The sequence below is a fragment of the Brachyistius frenatus genome, unplaced genomic scaffold (assembly GCF_029030835.1).
Source record: "Brachyistius frenatus isolate BFR_SWC_R1_liver_20210118 unplaced genomic scaffold, ASM2903083v1 Contig_4, whole genome shotgun sequence".
NCBI lineage: Eukaryota > Metazoa > Chordata > Actinopteri > Embiotocidae > Brachyistius > Brachyistius frenatus.
In genome coordinates, this window is record NW_027210603.1 from 992,524 (window position 1) to 1,016,568 (window position 24,045).

Here is a 24,045-nt window from a genome sequence, read left to right on the forward strand (position 1 = left end):
ATATTTTTCATCCCTACAATATCATTATCAATGCATTTGGTCCAAAATATGGGCCAATTTAACATAAATGACAGATCATGTCTTTCATTTTGAGTATTTGATTGATTAATTATATATATTTTAGTCATGTTACAACCGTCCCAGTGTACCATGGTACAGTTGTAACAGTGGAACGACAGTATTTAAAATCAATTTTGCAACCGGTACATATTTCATAAAACCACTGACATATTTTGTTTAAGTGGTCGACACATTGAAGTTTGTAACTTTACAAATTGGCTAATTCAGTGTAAATGCTTTTGGATTTATCGGGAACAATTGACAAATAGTGTTACAACTGTCCCTGGTCTCCATAATATAATTCAGTACAACGTAAGACATAATAAAGTGTTATGTTTTCTGGTACTTAAATGACTTCCATAGAGAGCAGACCTCCTCCAGACACACACACACACACACATATTGAGTTGTAGTCCATTGCTGTATCTGATTACTGATCTGATTCAGGATTCCAGACGTGAAGACCAGACTAACAAGATGTAATGTGTCTGCTGCTGGAAGAGGAGTCAATTAGAAATGTTGGAGAGTGGCTGACAGTTTCTTCACAAGGGTGTCGAGGGTTAAAACTTCGCTGTGTACAACAATTACAAACGAGTACAAATTGCTGTGTGAGTTATTGGCTTTGAGCCATCGATGCAGAATACCCAGCGATGCTGTCGGCGCTGTATTGAACTGGACATGTCTGATGGGCTGAACTCACAGGAGGCTGTTTTTGTCAAATAAATAACAAAACAGAAATATATTTACGTGCTTTCCTTTCTTTTTTTTCTCCTCTCAGTATTCATATCTAAGTGTTGAGCGTATCAGCTGCAGCTCGTAGCACAAGACGAGATAAGGCCAGTGGGAGGAACCTGCAGAGCGCAGATAGAGGAAGCGGGCACTAATGCTGTGAAAACAACTAAATGGGATGATGCTGGAGCGGGTCGTCTTTTTGTAGAGAGGGTCTGTCGTGTGAGTGCACTTCAGAGCGAGTTGTGTATCATTAAAACTGACGAGTCAAACTGAGGCTGCATCACAGTTTGGGTAACGTGGTGTCGTTCTCCCTCCGCAGGAGGTGATGACCTCTCTGCACCCGAGTGTGGAAGCAAGACGTCTTCACGTTCGGACTCAGCGGGAGATGAAGGTAAGACCGACTGTGAATTCAGTAGAAGACAGTCAACTACCCGTTTTAGAGGGTTCCTCGTGGGTAGAAACATTAAAAGCATCAACACATCGAGCAGAAGAAACACACCAGGAAAAGACGATTAAAAATGATTAAAACATTAAAATTTAAATTAAAGAAAACAACAAGTTACAGTGAAAGACATCAAATACAGAAATAACAAACATTAGATCAACTTTACCACACTGTAATCAATAACAGTGTATATTTGCTGCTGTACAGATAATGATTTGTACCAGTTATTGTCAAAGCAGATTTTAATATTTAATATTGTACCCTAATAGCAACAACACTGACTCACAGCGGATGTTAGTGGGATTTGTTTTTATGTGCACATAAAACATGCAATACAGAAAACCTTACACATGACACCTCTAAATAACAAGTGCGAAGGTTGTTTTTAAATGGAGAGTCCAGTCACAAACAATCATAAAATATAACTGTTATTAGTATTTATGGCAAAAAAACACCCCAAAAACCTCCATAAGAAGGACAAGAACTGAGACAGGGACACAGTAATGTAGCATGAGGAAAATATGAAACATAATAGAAGATTTTTCTCTTTTTAATTTTTAACTCAGCAAATTTTTTAATGGCACGGCTATAAATAGTCTGTGTTCATTTAAAACTGCACATAAATGTGGAGAAATTCAAGAGCAAAAGTGAAGCTCAAGTATTTCAGTAAGATGAGAACAAACATAAATCCTGAGGTAAACATAGAAGAATTTAAATCAAGAATTTAAATCTAATATAAAGATTGTCCAGACTTCAATACAATCCTGAACCTGTAGAAAACTGCTTTTCTCTCATACATCTTGAAATGGGAAAAAAAAATTGTGCACATGTGCAAAGCAGATATCATTATCAACATATTAATTTGCATGTTGTATAATTAAACTTTATGTAGATTTCTGATGATATTTGTGAAAAATATATCCACTGATTTATTGTTTTAAAACAATAAAATCTGAAAAATTACAAAAGTGACGGCAGTGTGTGTGTGTGTGTGTGTATGTGTATGGGGGGGGGGGTTGAATATCTTCAATGGGCACTGTACATTTGTACACGTGTGTGTGTGTGTGTGTGTGTGTGTGTGTGTGTGTGTGTGTGTGTGTGTGTGTGTGTGTGTGTGTGTGTGTGTGTGTGTGTGTGTGTGTGTGTGTGTGTGTGTGTGTGTGTCTGAATGCAGGTATGTGTACCTCCATGTCTGCCAAGAGGATAGTTAAGCTGTGGCGCCTTTGCAACTGCTCTTACTTTCCATAGCAGTCGGGCTGAGTCAGAGGTGAGAGGGTCCTTCTGCTCCACAGTCACAGCAGGTTCGCAGCGCTTTTTACACTCAGGGCCAATTTATCTCAGCCCGCTTCAGCTCCAGAACCAGAACCAGGACCATGGCACCACCGGTTCACACTGACGCCAACAAGTTGGGAGCGGGTCGGGCGATCGCCGTGCTGACGTCCGGAGGTGACGCCCAGGGTGAGTGGATGGTTTCAGAGTTCGAGGCATGCACAGCTGCTGTGTGTTGAAAGGATCTGGTGTGTGAATTCACTATTTCGTGACCCTGCAGCAGTGTTTAATGTCAAATAAAGACAAACTTGAGATGCAAGGAGAGTAAAGAAAAGTCCAAAGTGGAACTCTTGAGTCCAGCCACTTCTTTACAGCCACATTCAATCATGTTTGCAGCTCCTTTTTAAATCAAATCAAACTACTCGTAATATTTTTATTACTCATAATCACTGATGATTTCCCGGCTAGTCGTCTACTCATGGAGCTAACTTATTTAAAAGGACGGCAAGAATTACTTCACCAGGAGTTGACGGTCCTCTGACCTTTAACTTGATGAGGAATATGTGCACCGTGACCTTTGGCAGGTGTCACTGACCCCATGCAACGCTGTAGTCTCAGTATACGACACAGCGATCATCTGTCTGAACATTACAAAACCTTAAGATTAAAGTAAATATAAACCCGGCCACCTCTTACCTTTCTTCTTTTATATAATCTTCTTTAAAGTCCAGGTTTCTTCGTCTTTCTCTTCCACCTCTGCAGAGCTGTATCTGTTATGGGGGCTAATTTTAGATCCATGACCTTTCTGTCGTGTGTTTGTAAAGTGGACAGGTCGAGCCAGAGCGGCCGTCCCGCTCTTCCTCTCAGTAAGTGGAGATGCTCTTGGCGCCCTCACAGTTAATCTATCCGCATCTTGTCCTTTAAGTAACCTATCAAAACACCCCAGCTCAGGTTACCACGCTAACTCTCAGACATCTGCACAGTCTGACGTTTACAGCTGACAGCAATGAACTCAAAAAGCTCATATAAGTTCATAAAATATGTCAAAGTGCAAAAACTCCTGAGCACAGTCACAACAGTTGTCATTTATATGAATGAATATGCTCACACCAACACATTCCCACGCTGTGTTTCTGCAGGTATGAACGCAGCGGTGAGGGCCGCGGTTCGAGTCGGACTGTACACTGGAGCCAAGGTGTATTTTGTCCATGAGGTAAATGATGCGTTTATATTTCTTTTATTTGATATATATGTATAAAAGTGCTATTTTGGCTGTCCAACACTCAAAAACCTGAAAGATATATTTTTTTTAACAATATCATAAACAGCAACAAACACTCCTTTGGCTTCTGATCAGCAAAACTTTTGAAAGACTGAAAAAGCTGCCAAAGTAAAAAATATGCCTGTATTATTAAGACCACAGCTTCTTCCTGAGTCCTTTAGAAGGAGGTGATGTTGTTGTTGTTGTTGTTTGTCCTCAGGGTTACCAAGGTCTGGTGGATGGAGGAGACAACATCCGCCCTGCGACTTGGGAGAGTGTGTCGATGATGCTCCAGCTGGTGAGAGCAAACGCGAGGAAGCTGAAACGTGTTTATCTGCTTGTTTGGTATCTCTGCTGAGTGAAATCAGCTGGTCACACAGTACAGCACTGTCGGTCAAGTGGTCAGTTAAATGGCAAGGTTCATTAAATAGCAGGACTTAATGAACTTCAGACAGGAGTTCTTGAGTTTCATCTCACTCCCCTCCGTCTCCTCATCTGCCTCCTCCTCGCCTGACACCAGGGCGGGACTGTGATCGGAAGCGCCCGCTGTCAGGACTTCCGCACCAAGGAGGGCCGCACCAAGGCCGCCTGCAACCTAGTCAAGCTGGGCATCACCAACCTGTGTGTGATCGGAGGCGACGGCAGTCTGACGGGCGCCAACCAGTTCAGGACGGAGTGGGGCGAGCTGCTGGTAGACCTGGTGAAAGCTGGTGAGAGGCGCGACCCCACAGTGCTCCGTCTCCAGGTGCACGACGTACATGTGAAGCTGCTATGAAACACGCCATGGTGCGGTCAGCGTGTGGGTACCTGAGGCTGTTGTCTTCTTCACGTGTGCTCAGGAAAGATCACGCAAAATGAAGCCAAGAGCTCCTCCCACCTCAATATTGTCGGCATGGTGGGCTCCATTGACAACGACTTCTGCGGCACTGACATGACCATCGGCACCGACTCCGCCTTGCATCGGATCATCGAGATAGTGGACGCCATCACCACCACCGCACAGAGGTACTGTATGAATTATACATCTGGAAGATGGACAGAGAAATCGACTGATGGCTAACTGTTGATTTTCATGAAACACTGTGTTGTTCTGCAGTCACCAGAGGACCTTCATCCTGGAGGTGATGGGCAGACACTGTGGGTGAGTACAGCTGGTGTGTGCCAATGTGGAAGTGCCTTAAGCTGCAATACCACCGAGTGCCACTGCTATGAAACACGCCATGGTGCGGTCAGCGCCGTGGTGAGGTCAGCTCCAAAAAAACGTTCAGACTCTCATTCAACTTCTCATTAAATACAAACTCAAAATCTTTTTTCCACCAGATATCTCGGTGTTGTTAGCTAAAGTCACTCCTTCTCATTAGTTTTCTGGAGGTCCATCTGAAAATAATCTACACAAGTCTACTCTAAACCCGCCGCCTGCAGGTATCTGGCTCTGGTGACAGCTCTGGCCTGCGGCGCTGACTGGGTGTTCATCCCTGAGATGCCCCCAGATGACGGATGGGAGGAGCATCTCTGCAGAAGACTGACAGATGTAAAATGTGTTTCTCTCACATTCATCTGACTTCAAAAACACAAAGTGAATGTTGATCTTAAAGTTTCACTCTGTCTCTCGTAGCAACGAGGCCGCGGCTCCCGTTTGAATATCATCATTGTTGCAGAGGGAGCGATCGATCGCAGCGGTAAAGCGATCACCTGTGATGACGTCAAACAGGTCGGTTCTGTAACATAACAGCACATATAGGCTGCGTTCATGTCAGGCAGACCGCTCACACACTGTCTGTCTGCCCAGTTGGTATCAAAGAAACTGAGCTTCGACACCCGCACCACCATCCTGGGCCATGTGCAGAGAGGAGGAACCCCCTCCGCCTTCGATAGGATCCTGGTAACACCTCAATAAATATATATAATGGTTATAATTACTCACAGGTTGATCTTATTTTTATTAATGCCTCTCCTGCTCTTTCGTTTTGTCATAACTCAGGCGAGCAGGATGGGCATAGAGTCAGTCATGGCTCTACTGGAGGCCACTCCGGACACGCCGGCATGTGTGGTCAGCTTGTCTGGAAACATGGCCGTCCGGCTGCCTCTCATGGAGTGTGTGCAAGTGGTGAATCAATCCTAAAGATATACACACAACAAATCATACACAGGCTCTTCACAGGTGCGTTTATGTGTGATAATCTATATATGGCCTAATTTTTTTCTTTTCTTTACCAGACTAAAGATGTCACGACAGCGATGGCCGAGGGGCGGTTCGAAGATGCCGTGAAGCTCAGGGGAAAGTGAGGCGTGCACCTTATTGTTGTCCATCTGAAATTCTTCATGTGTCGTGGTGAGTTTCACACGTCGGTACGTTTTTCTGATGTTTGACCGCAGGAGCTTTGAGAACAACTGGAACACTTACAAAATGCTGGCCCATGTGCACTGCCCAGATGTGAAGGTCAGGAGGCACATTTTGTTACAGATTAATTGTCTCTCCGTTATTACAGCTCACTGGAAAATATATTGTATGTGTCATGACCAGAGTAACATCAACATCGCCATACTAAACGTGGGCGCTCCGTGCGCTGGGATGAACGCTGCCGTCCGTTCAGCTGTCAGGGTCGGGCTCCTCCAGGGTCACCAGATGTTGGCAGTGCACGACAGCTTCGACGGCTTGGCCCACGGCATGGTAAAGTTTTTACACACACATAACCAAGAGAGGCCGTTTACTGTTGACCAGCTTTACCATGACAACGCACGACCTGTACATATGTTAGAGCTCACACTCTGTCCCTGCACAGATTGAGCCCATTGGTTGGTCTGAAGTGGGGGGATGGACCGGGAAGGGGGGCTCCGTGCTGGGCACTAAGAGGTGAGGCGTTTCCACAGACATCTCTGTTGACCAGTGAAGTCGTAGTCAATGTTTTTAAGTGTGTGTTGACTTGAATAAACACAGGATATAATCTACTATGATGTGTTTTTCCTGTTATGAAGGTCCCTGCCACAAGACTTCATGGAGGAGATCAGTCTGAGCATCACAAAGTTTAACATTCATGCTATTATTATTATTGGAGGCTTTGAGGTGAGCAGCATTACGGACACTTTGATAACGTTGCTGGTAAACTGCTATACAACGCCGTTCCCAAAAAAGACTTTGACAACGTGCAAGTTGATCTGTGATAATATTCACAACACTCATGTGAAAGTTATTGAAAGTCACTCGTTACTCCGTTTTCCTCCCACCAGGCGTTCGTAGGAGGTCTGCAGATGGTGCAAGCCAGAGAGAAGTATGAGGAACTGTGCATTCCTATCGTCGTTGTTCCCGCTACCGTGTCCAACAACGTTCCTGGATCTGACTTCAGTATCGGCGCTGACACCGCCCTCAACACCATCACCATGGTAGAGTTCACTCAGAAACACAAGACGATCCCGAAATAACGGCGACTACATTAGCCTCCTGTCATGCTTCTACGTTTTTCAGACATGTGACAGGATCAAACAATCCGCCGCTGGAACCAAGAGAAGAGTGTTCATTGTCGAGACGATGGGAGGATACTGCGGCTACCTGGCGACCATGGCTGGACTGGCATCTGGAGCTGACGCTGCCTACATTTATGAAGAGCATTTCAACATTCATGACCTGGAGGTCTGCCTGTCTTTTTATGAATGTAAAAAAAAAAAAGAAGGAGAATCAGAGAGATGTTTTTTAAACTTTTAGTTGACCTGATAGTTGGTTTGTTTGTAGGTGAATGTGGAACATCTGGTGGAGAAGATGAAGACCACGGTGAAGAGAGGACTCATTCTCAGGTTTGAATGGGCAATCGTCCTCTTTTTAATAATATAATCACCTTTACACTGTTCCCTGTCATATGCCATCTGTTCTTCTACTTTTGTTTTAGAAATGAAAGGTGCAATGCAAACTACACCACTGACTTCATCTTCAACCTGTACTCAGAGGAGGGGAAGGGTGTGTTTGACTGCAGAAAGAACGTACTTGGACATATGCAGCAGGTGTGAAACTCAATGCAGATCTTCAGTTTTTTGTGCACAGACTCATTATTTACAGCCAATTCAATACCCTAAACAAAATCAAATCTATTCTTTATTTTTAGGGTGGAACTCCCAGTCCCTTCGACAGGAACTTTGGCACAAAGATGGGCATCAAGTCCGTCCTCTGGTTGACTGACAAGCTGAAGGAATACTACAGACACGGTGAGGACTTGACGTCACTCAAAGCACAAAATGCTGCATTGACTTCTGCCGTCCTGACCCTCAGTGCTCCCTCTGCTAATGTGTCTTCTGTTTTTTAAACTCAAACATCTTCAGGTCGCATCTTTGCCAATTCTCCGGATTCAGCCTGTGTGTTGGGCATGAAGAAGAGATCTCTGGTTTTCACGGCTCTGGAGGAACTTAAAGATCAGACGGACTTCGAGTGAGTCATCAGTTCAATTATTTGAGTATATTTTCTAGTTTTACCCAAGTATTTAAGTTAATTTAAAGCTTTGAGCAATATTTTTGAAACCTTAAGACTCTTAAGTCAAGGGCTGCTAATACCATTTATTCTGCTTAATAATCAACACTGCCTCTTAGCAAGAAGCTTTCTGCTCATTCTTTTTCTCAATTGGACACAATGAAAGAAAACCACTCACTATATTCATATATTTATTTACAAAAAATTGTTTGCAAAATGATAAAGATGTGAATTAGATTGAAAGATAAAGCAAGAATACTAAACCAACACTAAAACATAAGTAAATATTGCCTTTCAGTCATTTGCCCGTGTAGGTCTGGTTGCTGTTAAAAGCAGACTCAGAGTTTTTCTGCCCTCTAGTGGTCGGAAATTTCTTAACTCCAATATCTTACATCAAGAATTTTACTTCACTGGCCTTGATAAGTTGAGATCTTGCTGTCCTCTTTTCATTAATGATTGTTTCCCTCTTCAGACATCGTATTCCAAAGACGCAGTGGTGGCTCAGCATGAGGCCCATCTTGAAAATCCTGGCCAAGTATGAGATCAACCTGGAAACCTGTGAAAAGGCTGCCTTGGAGCACGTCATCAAGAAGAGAGTGTTGGGTCCTCAGTAGCCTTCTCTGATTATTTTAGGACTCGATGTGACCTGACTGTCTTCTTTTAAAGCACTTTGTAAACTGTGTCAGGAGAGTGCAATATCAATAAAGATACTAAAATAAAAACTCACTCAAAAATTGCACTTGATTGTTTTCACAGAAAACAGTTACACCAAAAATAATAAAGGTTTTTAAGTTAACTGAACTGATCAAGACATTTTCAGTGTGTGTGTGGTACTTTGAGATGGTTGATGTGTCTGATTAGATGAGGCCAGCCTCAGCCATACCCTCTATATAATGGAAAAAACAAGCGATGCAGCTAAACTGAGAAAAAGAGCTGCGGAAAATACCGACAACATAAGCATCTGCTAATTAAAGCCATCGTACATTTAATTTTTCCTCCTCTTGTCCTCTCCTGTTCCCTGCCCATTTCTTATATAATCTATGGGCATAAGATTTATAATGATTAAAACTGTGTACGAAAGTGAAAAGTCTTCTATTCAGTAAAGGAAATCAGAAAACCAAGCTGATTTTAGAATCAACATGAAAACAGTTTGTGCACTTTGATTGGTACTAATAATTATAATAATGTAGTACAACTAGGAGAACACAGTAGAACCTAATTACAAAGTACCAGACATATACAGAATAATACCTGTAATACAATACTTTTTTGTGTTGCCATGATTTTATGAATACAAATTCATATTACTACTTAGACTATTTATAATATAGAATATATTATTCATTTAATTAGTTTACAATGAGTTATTCAAGTCAATATTACACTATCTAGGTTTATAACGGAAAGTATGCGTCGCCATGATCATAAAACTACGATACCCATAAGTCCCCGCGTTTCCGGCTGAAACCGGATGTGCGGTCGGATTGGTTCGCAGAGATATTTTAAAAAACAGTGCGCGTAGAGCTTTTTATTTCCTCAGTGAATTGAGTCTTTTAACTTTAGTTACAACCGTACTGCTGCTAGTTATTATGGACAATAAACTGACCGCTCATCTGGCGTAAAGATACGTTTTTCTGCGAGCATCGTCCGCTTGAGGTTAGCAGCCGTTAACGTCTCGTGTCCGGTAAACAAACGTTCAACGTTCGCGTCACAGCGTCGTGTTGTGGCTAACGCGAGCGGAGCTAACACACTTTATTAAAGCCGGTTTTTAACGGGATTTACTTTTGACTAACGCGTCCTCTACAGCTGCCGACATGAAGTGTTTGAAAGTGGACGAATACATCAAGCGGACCGCTTCTGTGAGAGAAACCGGGCTTTTATTTCAAGAACTGGAGGTCAGCACAGTCACGGTTTTCATGATGCATGTTAACGTTACGGCTTCACGTTATTCTGCTGGTCTGAAATGGACTGACTTTAAATCATATCAACATAGAATTAACTGCTTTTATATAAGCTCTGTTTCTATTTGTATTGTTTGACTTGTTTTATGTTTACCCACCGTTACAGTTACCTGACCACTAACATCTGGTTGGTGTACACTTTGCAGAGCTACGTGAAGAGTCCAGCTGGTCTTCAGGGTCGCACGCTGTGTGACCGGGTCATCAGAGCCTGTAACCACCAGCTCGGCGTTGGGTCCCCGGACTTGGACCACATCAGTCAGCTGGTCCGGCTGCTCGAGCTTTCTCTGCGTGGTTATGACGTGTCTGCGGCGCTCGTGGCTCAGAGCAGCCCGCTGTACATTGAAAAGGTCGTTTTCCATATTGTCAAGAAGCTGAGCTCCCTCGAAGCTCACACTCTCTGCAGCCACGTAGCCGGGCTGCTTTACGGCCGACTGTCTGCAGCACCACAGGTGTGTATCACTTTGTGCAGAGGATGTGCTGCACACACATTGCTGTCAGCTCTAACTAGGTGTGTGTGTGTGTGTGTGTGTGTGTGTGTGTGTGTGTGTGTGTGTCTACAGGCTGAGGACGACTACTGTGTTCTGGTGCGGAGCTGCTTCTCCGTGCTCTGGACCGGACTCTCTGCTGCCAAAGACGGGGAACTCCTCGATCCTCGGGACAAACTGCGCTGCCAGCTGCGAGCGTTGAGCTTCCTTCTGCTGCTGAACACAGAAAGCGCGACTCCCTCCTTCTCCAAAGCTCCCATATACACAGAGGACGCCGTCGGTGAGTTCGAGAGCAGCTGCGGAGAGGTGACGAAGGACGATGCGTCCTTTCTTCTGCAGGAGATGCACGCGCTCTTTGACGGATGTTGGGCCGGTGGTCGAGGACGTGAGGGGGGCGACGCCAAGCAGCTCAGGAGGAGTTTTTACGCGCTCTCCGAAATGGTGCTCATCGCAGTGAAGGTGCTTTGTAAGGCCGGCCACTACGGACCTGCCTCCACTTTCTTAAATGAAATCCAGAGCAGGGTGTCGGGCTGTGCTGACTGTCAGTGCACGGCGCTGGTGCTCGGCAAATGGGGAGTCAAAATTCATTCATCGATAAAGTGTGCCAAAGAGAGCGGGCAGGCCCTGACGGAGTGCGCCAGGGCCCTGAGGTGTCTGCCGGCTGACCTGGACGACACGGAGGCTCACGCTGTCCTGGAGGGGAGCAGCCTGGTGATGTGGGCTGTGGAAAGTGGGCACAGCGAGGGGCTGAGCGGGCCGGTGCTCCTGGCTTTCTTTTCTTTTCTGGAGGAGCACCAGGAGCAGATAATGAAGGTGCTCGACAAGGTGAGTGTTGCTGCTCACCAGGATTAAGAGCTGTGACTGTTCTGCTGGAAGAGAATAATATTTACTAACTACTACCTTGTGTGTTTTTCAGAATTCGACGTGGCAGGCGGAGAGCAGCCGACTGCAGAAGGCCCTCTGCTTCAGTTTCTACCAGGGCTTTGTATTTGCTTATGAGAGCATGCTGGCATCACAGGTGGGTGCTGCTGCAAAGAGCAGCTTCATTATGATGATGGTAAAACTGATGAGAAGACGGATGAATCTCGCACAGATTGCTCCCAAAGTTTGTGGAAGAATTAGGTGCATGTGTTTCATGAGGATTTTCAAGGTCCTCCGCCACATTTTTTTTCAGTTTATTTATATTGGAAAAATGCTATTTCATAACAATTAACTTTATTTGTATGGCACTCCTCATACAAGAAATGCAGCTCAAAGTGCTTCACGGCAAGAAGAGTGCATGGTGTTTCACATAAAAACAGATATAAAGGAACATTTGAAAATAGAGAAGAACAGATCAAATGCATTAAAGTAAACACAAATAGAGTTAAAACATAAAATAAAGCAATATGCATGTTAAAGGCTAAAGTAAAGAGAAATAGTTTCAGCTTTCTTTTTCTTTCTTTCCCCTGATATCTACAGCTCATTGGTTCCACAGCATTTGACTGTTATTATTACCATGTTTGTGTCAAATTTCCCAAAATTTATAAACCCCAAAACCTTAAAGAAAAAACTTTGATACCACAGAGGAACAACTAACAACAATGACATCCTGGAAGAGTGATTTAGTTTATTATTGAAGCTCTCTACAATGAATTTACATTAGTTCGACCCACAACAGCTTGTGTGCTGCACATAACTGTTATAATGGTAAAAAAAAAAAAAAAAAAAAGCATCTGTCACAGTTAAAACGTTGCTGCAGATTTAACTCGGTGCTGGATGTGTTTTTTTGTAGCTGGAGGACAGCGACGCTCTGGACCGAGTGCTGCTCTACTGCCAGTCCACCGCCGCGCTGATGACGACACACCTGCGCAAGCTGTCCAGTGAAAACCTCGTCACTAAAGCAGGTGAGAACATCCGGTGTTATTAATGTCGTCAGGTCACTGAACTGATTCATGTGATCTTGACATATCGGCATGTAATGTTTTTTTCTGTGTGTTTATGTTCACCAGTTGTTGCTGTGAGCAACTTGGCTTGTGGTTTGTACAACCGCCGTCTGTACGAGCAGGCCTTCAGGCTGGTGGAGATCCTCTGCAGGGATTTATGCAAGAAGTGGCTGATCCCGCTCTCGGTGGACCGGGTAAGCTCTTCATATGGCTTCAGTTTTAGTGGACTTAGAAATTTGTTCCAACATATGCACCTTTTTAGGTTCAGGACTGTAGCATCCACCGGTTAGGAGCTAATGCAGCATCTCTAAACCCCAAATGGTCATGAAAGGGCAATTCTGTTATTATATTTGCTAATTTTTTTTAAATTGTATTGTCAGAGTGGTTTGAGAATATGTCATTTATATTTTGCCTGTGTTGTCACCGCCCAGCTGAGCCGGCCGTTCATGCTGGCCGTGCAGACGTCTCGGCGGGCCGGACAGCTGGAGCGAGCCCTGGACTGGGTGATCCTGTGGCTCAAGGCTCTGGGCGACGACATCACCGCTCACATGGCCGAACCCGTCTCTCTGTGGGTGAAGACGAAGACGGACGCAGCCCGTAACTCTGAGGAGGACATCAGACTCAGGTACAGAAGTGGCTTCTTCTCTGTGTCTTTTATTTTTGTGAATATATGAACGTTGACCTGAAAACTGAGCCGTGTGTTTGTCGTGTCTCGGATCAGGACGTTACGGGACGGTTTCGGTCCGGATGTCCCTGAGGAGCGAGTGATGCTTTGCCTGCTGGAGGAGGAGCTGCGTGCCTATAAGGAGGTGGCAGGAGACACAGCTCAGGAACGCTACAACACTCTGTGTGACCTGCTGGACATCTGCCACGAGGAGAGTCGCCACACACACCGACGAGCCGTCTACCTCTGCGAAATGGCCCAAGTGGTGTGTTTCCAGGATTTCAGTGAACAGACCGACTGGTAAGATCATTGGTCTTTGACCGACATAAAATCCTCTGTTTTCGTGTGCTTGAAGAAGTTGTTGGCAGAATAGAAAGCAGCCCGTCGTCTCTGTGTTCACTGTGTTTGTATTTGAACTCACAGCCTGGCGGTCGATTTCACCCACGAAGCTTTACGGCTCCTCGAAGAAGAAGCGGAGACTCCGGAGAACGCCGACAGACTGAAGGACGACCGAGCTCACGCTTTACTGTGGCTTTACATCTGCACTCTGGAGAGGAACCTTCAGGAGGTGAGAGCAGGACTTTACCTTCATATTGTTGTGTTGTTGTTTTATGTTATTCAAGTTTTTAATTCATCTTAAACTGTAAACAGTAATTGACAGCGTAGATATGGATGTAACGTAAGATTCATTAACATGGAACAGAAAAGAGAAATTTAAAAAATTTAAAAAACAGAAGCCAGTCCTGTCAACTAATTTGTATATGCCAATTTTCCATATTTTGCCAAGGCAGGTTTATTTGTACAACACATTTCAACAACAAGGCAATTCGAAGGGCTTCACATAAAACCATTAAAAGCATCAAAACATCAGGCAAAAGAAAAGTACATTTAAAAACAGACATTAAAAACAGTCATTAAAACATTTAGCAAGCTAAAAATAGGATCAAAGTTACAGTGCAGCTTAAGACATCCTCAAATCTGGTTCAGTAAAAGGCAGAAAACATAAAAGTGTTTGATGTGACCTCTAACATCAGAGGTCACATCAGAGGTCACATCGTGCCCGAAGTCTTTTTTTTTTAATGTTGTCGTTAAAGTCTTTTAGAATAAAATTTTCTGTCATACGATGATGTTTAAAACTGAAATTCGTAACGGTGTGGTATCAAGTCTTGGTTCAACGTTCACTCTTCACGTGTTTTTAATTATTAATGAAGTGGGGTTTTTTCTGACCAGGCCATTGAGAGTGACAGAAAACAGAGAGAGCTGCGTGAGCAGACTCAGAGTTTGACCAACCCCGTCGGGAACAACGACTTTGATTATGAAGACAAGCAGAAGACACAGGACAGTATTCAGGTGTATGAAGGTCTGCACTTCAACCTGGCTGCAGAGAACAGTAAGAAGTTGTTGTTTTTTTTGTTTGTTTTTTTCAAATGTGATTAATTATCCTGCTGTGAACGTTTGTTGAACATGGATTATAATATCAGCTTTATTTCTTTCTGTAAAGAGCTGTGTCGGCCTCTGGAGGGCGCTCTGGACGCGTGGGCCGCTCTGTTTCAGACCGGAGCTCGGCCTTCGGTCAGGAACCCCAAACAGACCTGCGTCTCCATGGCGGTGACGGCTGCTCTCTTCAGGCTCATGGGAAAGGTGACGACACAGAACGTGTTCAAGCTATTAAATACGGTTTCTCTCTTTGATTACAAATACATTTTGAGCCTCTACCAAATAAGAAATCACCTCACATGATGTTTTATTGACTAAATATCTGCATTTTGATTATATATTCATTAAGAGAATTTTAATCGGCTCGTCAAATGTCATCATTTGTTGTTATTTTTTATTCTAAGTGGCAGTACAACAAAACAACCAAATCGCTTATGAATATAAAAAAAAAAAAAACTGGTTTTAGCTTTTATTTATGTGAAGCTGTTCTGTTAGTGATAGTTTGACGTGTACGAGGTGTTTTAAAGTGTTTCCCAGGGTGAGGATGTTCAGTGACCATTTTTATTCATCTGTATTTATTTATTTTTTCCTGATTCAGCCCCTGAAGGCTTTGGAAGCTTACCAGCTTGTGATTGAATTTGCACGTCAACTCGGTGACACACAGAGTTGTTGCAGCTCCCTCTGTCAGTCCGCCAGCCTCCTCCTGGATCTGGGAGCCCCTCAACTGGCTCTGGTGATGCTTCTTTCTTCTATTTATATTTATATATATAACTGGACTGAGGTGTGTTTATTAAGACCTTTTAAAGTCATGAGAAGTGATTTGTAAATATATTTCTTTTTTTTTTAGACCCAAATAGAGCAAGCAGAGAAGATTCTTCCTTCAGATCAAACCTCTGAGGGACCTTCGTCTCTGTCCATGCTGGTCGTCTTACTGAAAGCTCAGTACTACTACAGCACAGGACAGGTAACACGTCCACCTGTAGGACGTCTCCCTTTTGATAGAAGACGTTTTTATGTTTACTTTTTATTAAATTGCCCGTGTCCTGTTTGTCCCGGTATCAGGTGGACTGCGGAGTCCCGTATCTGTGTGAGGTGCTTAAAGAAGCGAGCGAGCAGCGACAGTCGAAGAGCTGGTACCTGCTGAGGGCGCGGAGCCTCCAGACCTGCAGCGCCTTCCTCGGTCTGGACGCCGCTCAGCTGCCGCGAACCCAGCGGAGCCGCATCACGCAGCACGGTGAGCACAAGCACTTCCAACGCTTCACACAACCACAGGTCTCTAGTTTTTACACGGAGCCTCATTCAATCAAACAAAAACATCTCAGTTTTGCGTGCAGTGAAATATGTTTCAGAGATTTTGCAGAGCAGCACGTTCACATGTTCATTTAGAGAGAATCCCTGCTCTCGTACTATATCTTTTTACTTTTGGTATGTCCTGCAGCGACCCTTTAAAAACTGCACTGTTGCATGTAGCATGTATACAATTGGGACAGAGTCCTTAATAAAAGTGCAGGTTGAACTTTGACCTCTCTTGGTCGTGTTCGTCGCGGTCTGCAGTGCAACATTTGAAGTAAAAACAAAAAATATGAGATTTGATACGAGTAGGCTTCTTCTGAATTCCTCCTCGTCTTCTTCTTCTTCCTTTTGTGTGCGGAGCATTAGCGCCACCTACTGTGTTAGCAGCTCGGTCGATGTGACATGATGCAGGCTGAGGTGGCTGACTTCCTGTTGGCTCCCTGCACACGTCAACACCTGGGCTTAAATCTTAATAATCATACAGCGCCTCTAAACTTTCTAATTGTTATTGAATCAAATAGATCCAATTCTGATATTAAAAAAATGTGACATTTGCAGCTAAAAGCCACTAAGGAACTGTGTTTCCTGTGTTTCCATGTCTCTCCATGTCTCAGGTATAAATACTCCAGACGCTGCTCTGTATGAGAGTCTGAAGCTCCTCTGCAGCCTGCTGGTCACTCTAGTGGGAAAAGGTCTGTACGGGACAAACGGCAGCAGCTTGGACGTTCGCTTCATCGACCACGGTACTTACTACCACCCACCCACACACACACACACACACACACACACACACACACACACACCACCCCGGTTTATTCCAATGCTGTTCGTTTTCAGTGCTTCTTCTCGAGGTGATTCTCTCCTCCGGTCTTGTGAGCAGGAGACAACCTGGTGCTGAAGTGGCAGCTGCTCTCAGAGCTGCTGAGCTGCTCCGTGAAGATGGTGGCCGTGAGGAGCAGCTGTGGCGCCGTCAACGACGCCCGACTGCAGTGCCTGGAGGCTCTGAAACTGGCCATGAAGCTGCAAGCTCTCAGCCAGTACGTCCACGCTCATGTTCATCGTAGTGGCTTCAAATGCAGCGAGGGAAGGATCAGAAGACGATAACTGGATTTAATACAACTGATGTTATTTTCCGGTCAAGTTTCAGTTCATTATCACGTCCAGGTGGTGAAATACATCTTAGTTTTAGTGAGTCTTTTCAAGGAGGTGGTGTTGATGGATTTCTTTGTAGTCAGAGATGTTTCTAATATTTTTGCAGCGCTGTTGTATTTTGTAGTGTTACATTAATCTGATTATATTTATTAAAAGTTCCAGTAGGAGATTATATGGTCACCTTACAAACTTCGGATCTTTTCTTTGTTTCAGATGTGCCGAACTGCTGGTGGTGAAAGCCGAGCTGGAGCTGCTGCAGGGGGAGAGAGAAGAGAGCAAAACGGACTTAGACAAAGTCCGAAACCTCCTAGAGCTCTGCACAGGTGTGTTCACGCACAGCTCTTTAACCAAAACCTGATGTTAATGATGTGAGCTCAGCTGGTGCTTTTAACACATCTTTTATACATCTGAGTCAAACACATTTAAAATGACTTATTTCACTGTCTGTTTCATCTGACTTGTTGCTTCAGAGTGGAATTTAATTCATTGCATTCACAATTCATTGTATTTTTTTCCATGAATGTCACAACTTCTGGGAAAATATTCTTTGTATCATTGATATGGATTTAATTCATATCTTTTAACCCAGAGGTTAGAATGATTTCATTTTTCTCAGCTACAAAACGTTCCTCTTTTATCTCGTTTATTTTCTCAGATGTTTCCGATCAGGTGCAGAGAGCCGACGTGAAAATCAAACCGAGGAAAGGTCGTCCAGCGCAGAGACCTCAGTCTCCCCTTCCCGCCGTGGAGGAGGATCTGAAGGACATCCTGAGCACCCGCTGGATCTCCAAAGAAGCCGTGCTGAAGGACCCGACCAGCTCCCCGCCGCTCAAAGCGCAGCCTCGCCGCTGGCTCTCCTCTCTGACGCATGAACCGGACTGTCGGTGCCCCTGCTGCTCCGAGCCTCGTCTGGGCCGGGCCACGGCTCGCTGGGCCGCCGCGCAGGCCGATCTGGTTTTTCAGCTGGATCCCAGCGAAGCCGGGCTCAGTTCAAAACTTCACTGGGCGTCGTTGTCCCGCTGTAAGAGCGTCACCTCCAAACTGAGGGCGAAGTTATCTGACCTCTTCCCTCCCTTTGATCCTGCCACGAGCATCTCCAAACCCTCCCTGATGCAGGACGTGGCGGGCCGGGTCTACCTGTGCATGGCGCTGTCGGGGCTCCAGCCCAGGCTCAACAAGGCCTGCGGTTTATGGAAGATACTGGAAGCTGGATTGGCATTCGTGGACTCTACACCCTCTCCTGCGCTGAGACCTGTGAGAGCCGGTCTCATGGCAACCAAAGCCATCGCATCACTGATGATCTTAGCTGCTAAACAGGGCTGCACCCCAGAGGAGCTCTTCTCAAACGTCTGGACCTGGAACGCACCGAATGTTAAAGAGGAGCTGAAATCTGAACAGAAAACTATCCCTCCGTCTTCCACACTGAAGAAGACCATTAAAAACTCAGATGTTCCCGACAAAAAGAAGGCGGCGAAGGAGGCGAAGAAGGCGAAGGCTGTCAAACCCAAGATCCAAATGACGGGCAGCTCAGCCAGAGAGAAGGTTCTGGTTCCGCTGACACCGGTGACGGTGAAGTCGAAGCCGTCTGCGAGAGACCTCGGCTCTTTCGACTTCAACACGGTGGTCCCTACGTTGGCTTGTACTCCCGTTCAGAGAGTGAAAGGCTCGGCCGCGATGCTCAAAGCTGCCCCGAAGCTGCAGTTTCATGTGTACGAGGAGGTGTCGCCGGTTCAGGACAAAGCACCGCCGGTTCCTGCTGCACCCAGACGCACCAAGAAATCCCGTTTCAAGGTAAGAATCGAACCAGAGAAAAGGTTTTATACTTGCAAAAAAATACACTCTTTGTTTTTATTAATTATATCTTTTAATGTTTTAAAACAGGTGGAATTCAGCGATGAAAGTGACTCTGATGTTAAAACCGAAGCAGAGACAGACGTCCCTAAAAAGCGAACGACCGCTAGAAGAGCTAAACCGGCTCCAGAACCTCCTGCAGAGAAGATCCCACCCGGGAGGCAGACCAGAGGGAGGAAGACCGCCGCAGCGCCTCGTGCTGCCGACAGCTCCGAGGACGACGTGGCTTCGGTCCGTCAGCCGCTCTCCACGAGAAGAGGAAGACCCCGGAAGCAGCTGCCCAGGACGGACGCCGCGTCCGAGGAGGAGCCGGACCAAATGAGGACCATCGACGAGGAAGCTGACGGAGTTCTGGACATGAGCATCGAGCACTTGAGGACATCGGACACCGAGGCTGAGGACATGGCCGCTTCAAGTAAAGACACCAGTATGTAGTTTGTGCAACTGACATAAAGTTACTATATGCAAAAAATGAAATTAGAATTTTCGTGTTTATGATGACGGAAACATTTCATTTAGTCACGGCACCCCTGAAACTCCAAGTTTCATCCCAGCTTATGTTATTTAATACGTTATAATGACTGTTTAATATTGTATTGAGCTTTCAAAAGGAGTCGTCAGAGAGTCTGATTCTCCCTGCAGACGTAGATCTGGAGGTGCTGCGGAGGGACGCCTGTTGTGAGCTGGAGAGAGACGAGCTGGCCGAACTGAGGAGCAGAGATCATCTCCGGGACGGTCCACAGACACACCTGTCTCATCCTGACATCCGGCCAGGTGAGTCCAACTATTATCCAAAGTGTTGGAGAAGACTCGATCGACATGAGAACTTGCTGATCTATAATATTACTTCTTTTTTTTTTTCTCCAGACGATGTCTCGTTGGAGGACGTCCAGTCGTTGCTCCGCTCCGCCTGGTTGACCCTCCATCACTTCCCCCCTCCCACCATCTACCCGACCCTCTGCGCTCTCCTGGCCCTGACCACGGGACAGCGGGACCCCGTCACCACGGCGATGCTACACGCCCAGTCGTTGGGCGTCACTAGTCGTCATCGCACGATCAGGCATTTAGCCAGTTCCCTCAAGTGAGTACATGTGAAGATATCGAAGAAAAAAAACACATCATCTGACTGCTTTGATCTTAAATTTTCTTTATTATTAATTCTTGCTTTAACAGAAAGCTGAAAAAGGCCTCCAGAGAACTGACGGACAGGATGGACGCTCTGAGTCTCCACGACCTCGAAGAGACTGCGTCCGGTTCGTCTGCTGAGCAGAGGTTGTCTCAGATGGAGGACATCTTCTCCTTCTCCACGGCCGACTCCTCCACTTTCCCCGAGAACCACCGCCGAGAGTTTGTCCAACAGATTCAACACCTTCCTCCGGGTACGATCAAAAAATAGGACTTTGATTTCAGTCGCTAAATAAGTGTTGATTTGTTTGTTTTATCGTCTAAAATGCTTGAATAATGAAATAAGAGAAACTGATTTGATTTCCTCGCGTGTAACATCTCTTCCTGTGCAGGCGTGACGGTGTGCGTCATGTCTGTGCTCGGGGTGAAACCCGGGGAGGCGGGGGACGGCATCGTCCTGTCCCGTCTGGAGAAAGGCTCCGCCCCCGTCACCGTCCACATCCCCACCTCTAAACAGCAGGTGAGGGTGAATCTGTCTTTACAGACTGATAGCAACAATCTGAAAACACATGATTCCGTTTATACGATTGTCAGAATCTGAACACTTGTCCTAGAATACTTAATTATTTGTGTGAATTTAAAGTGATATAACTCTCCTGTGATTTCTTGCATCGTCCCTGTTTGAGATAACGTCTCTGTCTCCGTGTTGTGCAGCGTCCCGTCAGCTGGTTGGTGCAGGAGATGGACAATATTCAGGTGGAGCAGAAGGTCGTGAGCTGCGTGTCGGAGAAGGCCAAGTGGTGGGAGGGCCGCCGGGCTCTGGACTCTCGGCTTGAGGTGAGGCCTGAGGAATGCTGGGAAGTCTCCCGGGGTTTCCGTTAACGTCGGCATTATTCACTCTCACATTTAAAGTTTTATAGTCAAAAGAAAACGAGACGCAGACTCTTAACTTGCCACGAGTTAATGCTTTTTAGTCGGGTTTAAAAACACAGCTGTGTGTTTTTCTTCAGAGGCTGTTGAAGGAGATGGAGGCACTGCTGGGCTGCTGGAGGAGCTTTCTTCTGCCTCTTTCTTCGGACCCGGAGATCTGCGAACAGACGCAGCACCTCTGCAAGGCCTTGACCGAGAGAGGAGTGACCGTCGGCGAGGAGATGCTCAAGGTGTGTTGTTTAGTTTAATACATATTTGAAGCTATAATGTTACTTTTATGCTGACGTGAATCTATAACACTATAAATTGTAGTTTGTTCAAATTTATAAAAGAATATTTTTGAATATTTAGTCATATCGTTAAGAATGTCGCAAAAATACCCTGATATATGACGTGATATTATTTTCGGGTCGTATCGCCCACCAACTCGTGGAGATATCATCGGTTTCCTTTTCTCCGTGGTGTTGTAGGTGTGGCGGGAAGGAGAGTTGAAACACGAGCTTCTCCGTTTGTTGCTTCTTCTTTTTTCACCGATGATGATACAGAATACCGCTTCAACCCTACGCAGACCTTTTAACACCCATGTCTGGTCTGTAAACACAGCTAACACCTCTCCGCCTGCTGTCGTAGGCTCTGCTGTCTGCCTCCCCGGCGCTCTCTGAAGAAGATCTCAAAAGGTTTGCGTTGGGAGTTTCTCCGCGGTGGGACGCCGGGTGTGACGAGCTCCTGCATGCAGCGGCGTCCCGGCTCTCGGAGAGAGACGAGCCCCGAGGACACGTGGTCCTCATCCTGGACAAGGTTGGTTCCATCATCTCCGTGAAAATCAGCAGACTGAGTCAGAAAGGAAAATATGCGATGCTCACCAGCTTCTGTCCCGTGTCGGATGCAGCACCTTCAGAAGTTGCCGTGGGAGACCGTCTCCGTCTTGAAGCGTCACTCTGTGAGCCGGATGCCATCGCTGCACTCGCTGCTCGGACTGAGCTTTCAGAAAGAGGTGAGGTCAAACGCCAGAACGGTTCTAGAGAGGTCTGATCGGTTCAGTAGCAGAAATGGATAAATCGAGATTTAAATCTTCCTCTTTTAGACCAACTCCGAGTCCATCCTGAGGCGCGGCGTCGATACGAGGAAGGTGTTTTACGTGCTCGACCCCGACGCCAACTTAGGAAACTCTCAGGACCGGTTCAAGGAGTGGTTCTGCAGGTGAGACCGGCGCTCATCACTTGGATGAGATGAGTTCGTTTCTTCCTTGTTCACCAAAATAACTCTTCTCTTCGTAGTAAACCGGACTGGGAAGGTGTGTGTGGAGCTGCTCCCGACTCGGGTCAGCTAGAAGAAGCTGTGGCCACCAAAGATCTGTACATGTGAGTCTGACATGATGGTGAAGAACCTGAGAGGGAGACGAAGCCAGAGGTCATGAGAATGAATTCAAATCAGAAAAAGCATAAGAAACATGAACTGCAGCGTTCAGTAATATTCTTTCTCACCTCAGACCGCTTCACTGTTTCTTCAGTGTAGATTTCATTTTGAATCCCTAACAAATAATGACCAAGTGAAAACATGGTCTTAGACATTTTTGCAGATTTATTTAGAATCAAAAGCTGAAATTTCTCTTTTGCGAAGTATTCAGGTCACCTGTGACACAGGTGAAGTGTAAAATATGTCCCATATTTAACAACCACTGTGTTTGTGTGTTTTTTAATCCTGTATGGTTTGACCTGATGTCCCCCCCCCCCTCCGTCCGTGCTTCAGTTACGTGGGCCACGGTGCCGGCGCTCGGTTCCTGGACAGCCAGTCGGTCCTGAAGCGGCCGATGAGAGCCGCCTCGCTGCTGTTCGGCTGCAGCAGCGCTGCTCTGGCAGTGCGAGGAGACCAGGAGGGACAAGGCATCATCCTCAACTACCTCATCGCCGGCTGGTGAGATCTCCGTCTTCACACAAGCATCACTTGATATTGATCACACTTAACACAGAAAAACGGTTTTGCTGCTGCCGAGCCACGAGACATCAAAGTTATGCTTTGACCAGTTAATAATGATTCATTTCACAGCGTATTCATAATTTTTCTGAACCGTCCAGATATAATTTATTCTCCTGTGGTGTCTGTGGCGTGACTTTATTTTTTTTGTATTAATTTCCAGCCCCTTTGTTTTGGGAAACCTCTGGGACGTGACCGACCGGGATATCGATCGCTTCACTACAGCGCTGCTGGAGTCGTGGTTGTCCGCCGGGTCCGGAGCTCCCCTCCTGGATCATATGGGTCCGTCCCGTCAGGCCACACACCTGAAACACCTGATCGGAGCTGCACCTGTGGTGTACGGCCTCCCGGTCCGCCTGCAGTAGGACTGGAGGCCTGAAACTCCGATAAGAAACCGGATGTAAACCGTCTATTCAGTATCCAAGTTTGATTGTTTCAGCGAACGAGCTGTAGGACGTGAATTTAACTTGAAGTTAAATCCTTGTTTCATTTTTAAAAACTTTACAGTGGACACCATCATCTTTATTTAAAGCAATGCTTCAATTTTAAACCAGTTTTTCTACTGTGTCAATGATTTGAAATATCTTTCACTTTTGTAATTGTTTAAATGCCTCTTGAATGTGTTGATTGAGCAACAATTTTTGAATAAATGTGTTGGAACATACAAGCTGTGGTTGTACTGTGGAAATGACTCTTTTAATTAGTCACATTTATACAAAGAGTTGGAGCCTAAAGCCTGAGAAATATTTAGTTTGTCTTAATAAGAAGCATGTTTGTTACTGTCACATGGAATAAAATCAGTTTACTGTGGACGCAGGTTAAGTTCTCAAAAGATTTCAACTGAAATCTTTTAGTGGTAATAATGTTCTAACTTTTCTCACAATTTTCAATGTGCATTGAGTGGCGCTGCAACATTTAATTGATTAGTGGATCAGCAGAAAATTAAAATATCGTTTCGAGAAGTGCTTAATCATTTTGAGTCATTTTTCTAATTAAAAAAGAATCCAAAATTCTCTGATTGCAGCTTC

The 24,045-nt window shown here is 45.4% G+C and overlaps 2 protein-coding genes and 1 long non-coding RNA gene across 4 annotated transcripts; 2 read left to right on the top strand and 1 right to left on the bottom strand.

Annotated features, from left to right (window-relative positions):
• Positions 1-444: 444 nt before the first annotated feature.
• On the bottom strand, positions 445-3,268 carry LOC138626575 (uncharacterized). Its single transcript, XR_011311297.1, has 3 exons — positions 3,203-3,268; positions 2,477-2,734; positions 445-1,193 (listed from the first exon to the last, which is right to left on the bottom strand). It is a non-coding gene; the product is annotated as an uncharacterized lncRNA (long non-coding RNA).
• Positions 2,611-8,954, top strand: pfkmb (phosphofructokinase, muscle b). Its single transcript, XM_069708301.1, is given in 22 exon segments — positions 2,611-2,695; positions 3,646-3,719; positions 3,988-4,065; positions 4,288-4,477; positions 4,607-4,772; positions 4,864-4,908; positions 5,190-5,298; positions 5,383-5,478; positions 5,557-5,649; positions 5,749-5,874; positions 5,985-6,049; positions 6,144-6,207; positions 6,292-6,438; positions 6,551-6,621; positions 6,744-6,831; positions 6,996-7,174; positions 7,176-7,395; positions 7,495-7,556; positions 7,649-7,760; positions 7,862-7,961; positions 8,076-8,181; positions 8,693-8,954. Coding segments are annotated over 22 exon segments (2,418 nt in total). The 3' UTR covers positions 8,835-8,954.
• An 845-nt stretch (positions 8,955-9,799) lies between these two features.
• On the top strand, positions 9,800-23,696 carry espl1 (extra spindle pole bodies like 1, separase). 2 transcript variants are annotated; one of them, XM_069708323.1, is made up of 32 exons: positions 9,800-9,876; positions 10,027-10,115; positions 10,328-10,630; positions 10,742-11,491; positions 11,583-11,684; positions 12,441-12,552; positions 12,658-12,785; positions 13,023-13,216; positions 13,313-13,555; positions 13,679-13,823; positions 14,486-14,645; positions 14,757-14,896; positions 15,291-15,425; positions 15,540-15,656; positions 15,755-15,926; positions 16,600-16,728; positions 16,866-17,022; positions 17,351-17,460; positions 17,793-18,928; positions 19,019-19,415; positions 19,631-19,762; positions 19,856-20,069; positions 20,162-20,367; positions 20,506-20,633; positions 20,828-20,950; positions 21,124-21,273; positions 21,674-21,841; positions 21,933-22,037; positions 22,128-22,243; positions 22,321-22,404; positions 22,793-22,957; positions 23,181-23,696. In XM_069708323.1, the coding sequence occupies exons 2-32, from the start codon at positions 10,035-10,037 to the stop codon at positions 23,380-23,382; spliced, it is 6,504 nt and encodes a 2,167-aa protein (XP_069564424.1). In that variant the 5' UTR covers positions 9,800-9,876; positions 10,027-10,034; the 3' UTR covers positions 23,383-23,696. The 2 variants fall into 2 exon arrangements, with proteins under 2 accessions (XP_069564424.1, XP_069564429.1); XM_069708328.1 differs by lacking the exon at positions 9,800-9,876 and having other exon boundaries at positions 10,024-10,115.
• Positions 23,697-24,045: the final 349 nt, after the last annotated feature.

Bases quoted from the DNA above. Each gene is read 5' to 3' on its own strand.
- espl1 (XM_069708323.1), top strand. From the start codon at position 10,035: ATGAAGTGTTTGAAAGTGGACGAATACATCAAGCGGACCGCTTCTGTG. The intron at 10,116-10,327 runs GTCAGCACAGTC...TACACTTTGCAG, and splicing joins TTTTATTTCAAGAACTGGAG to AGCTACGTGAAGAGTCCAGC. The intron at 21,274-21,673 runs GTGTGTTGTTTA...CTGCTGTCGTAG, and splicing joins TCGGCGAGGAGATGCTCAAG to GCTCTGCTGTCTGCCTCCCC.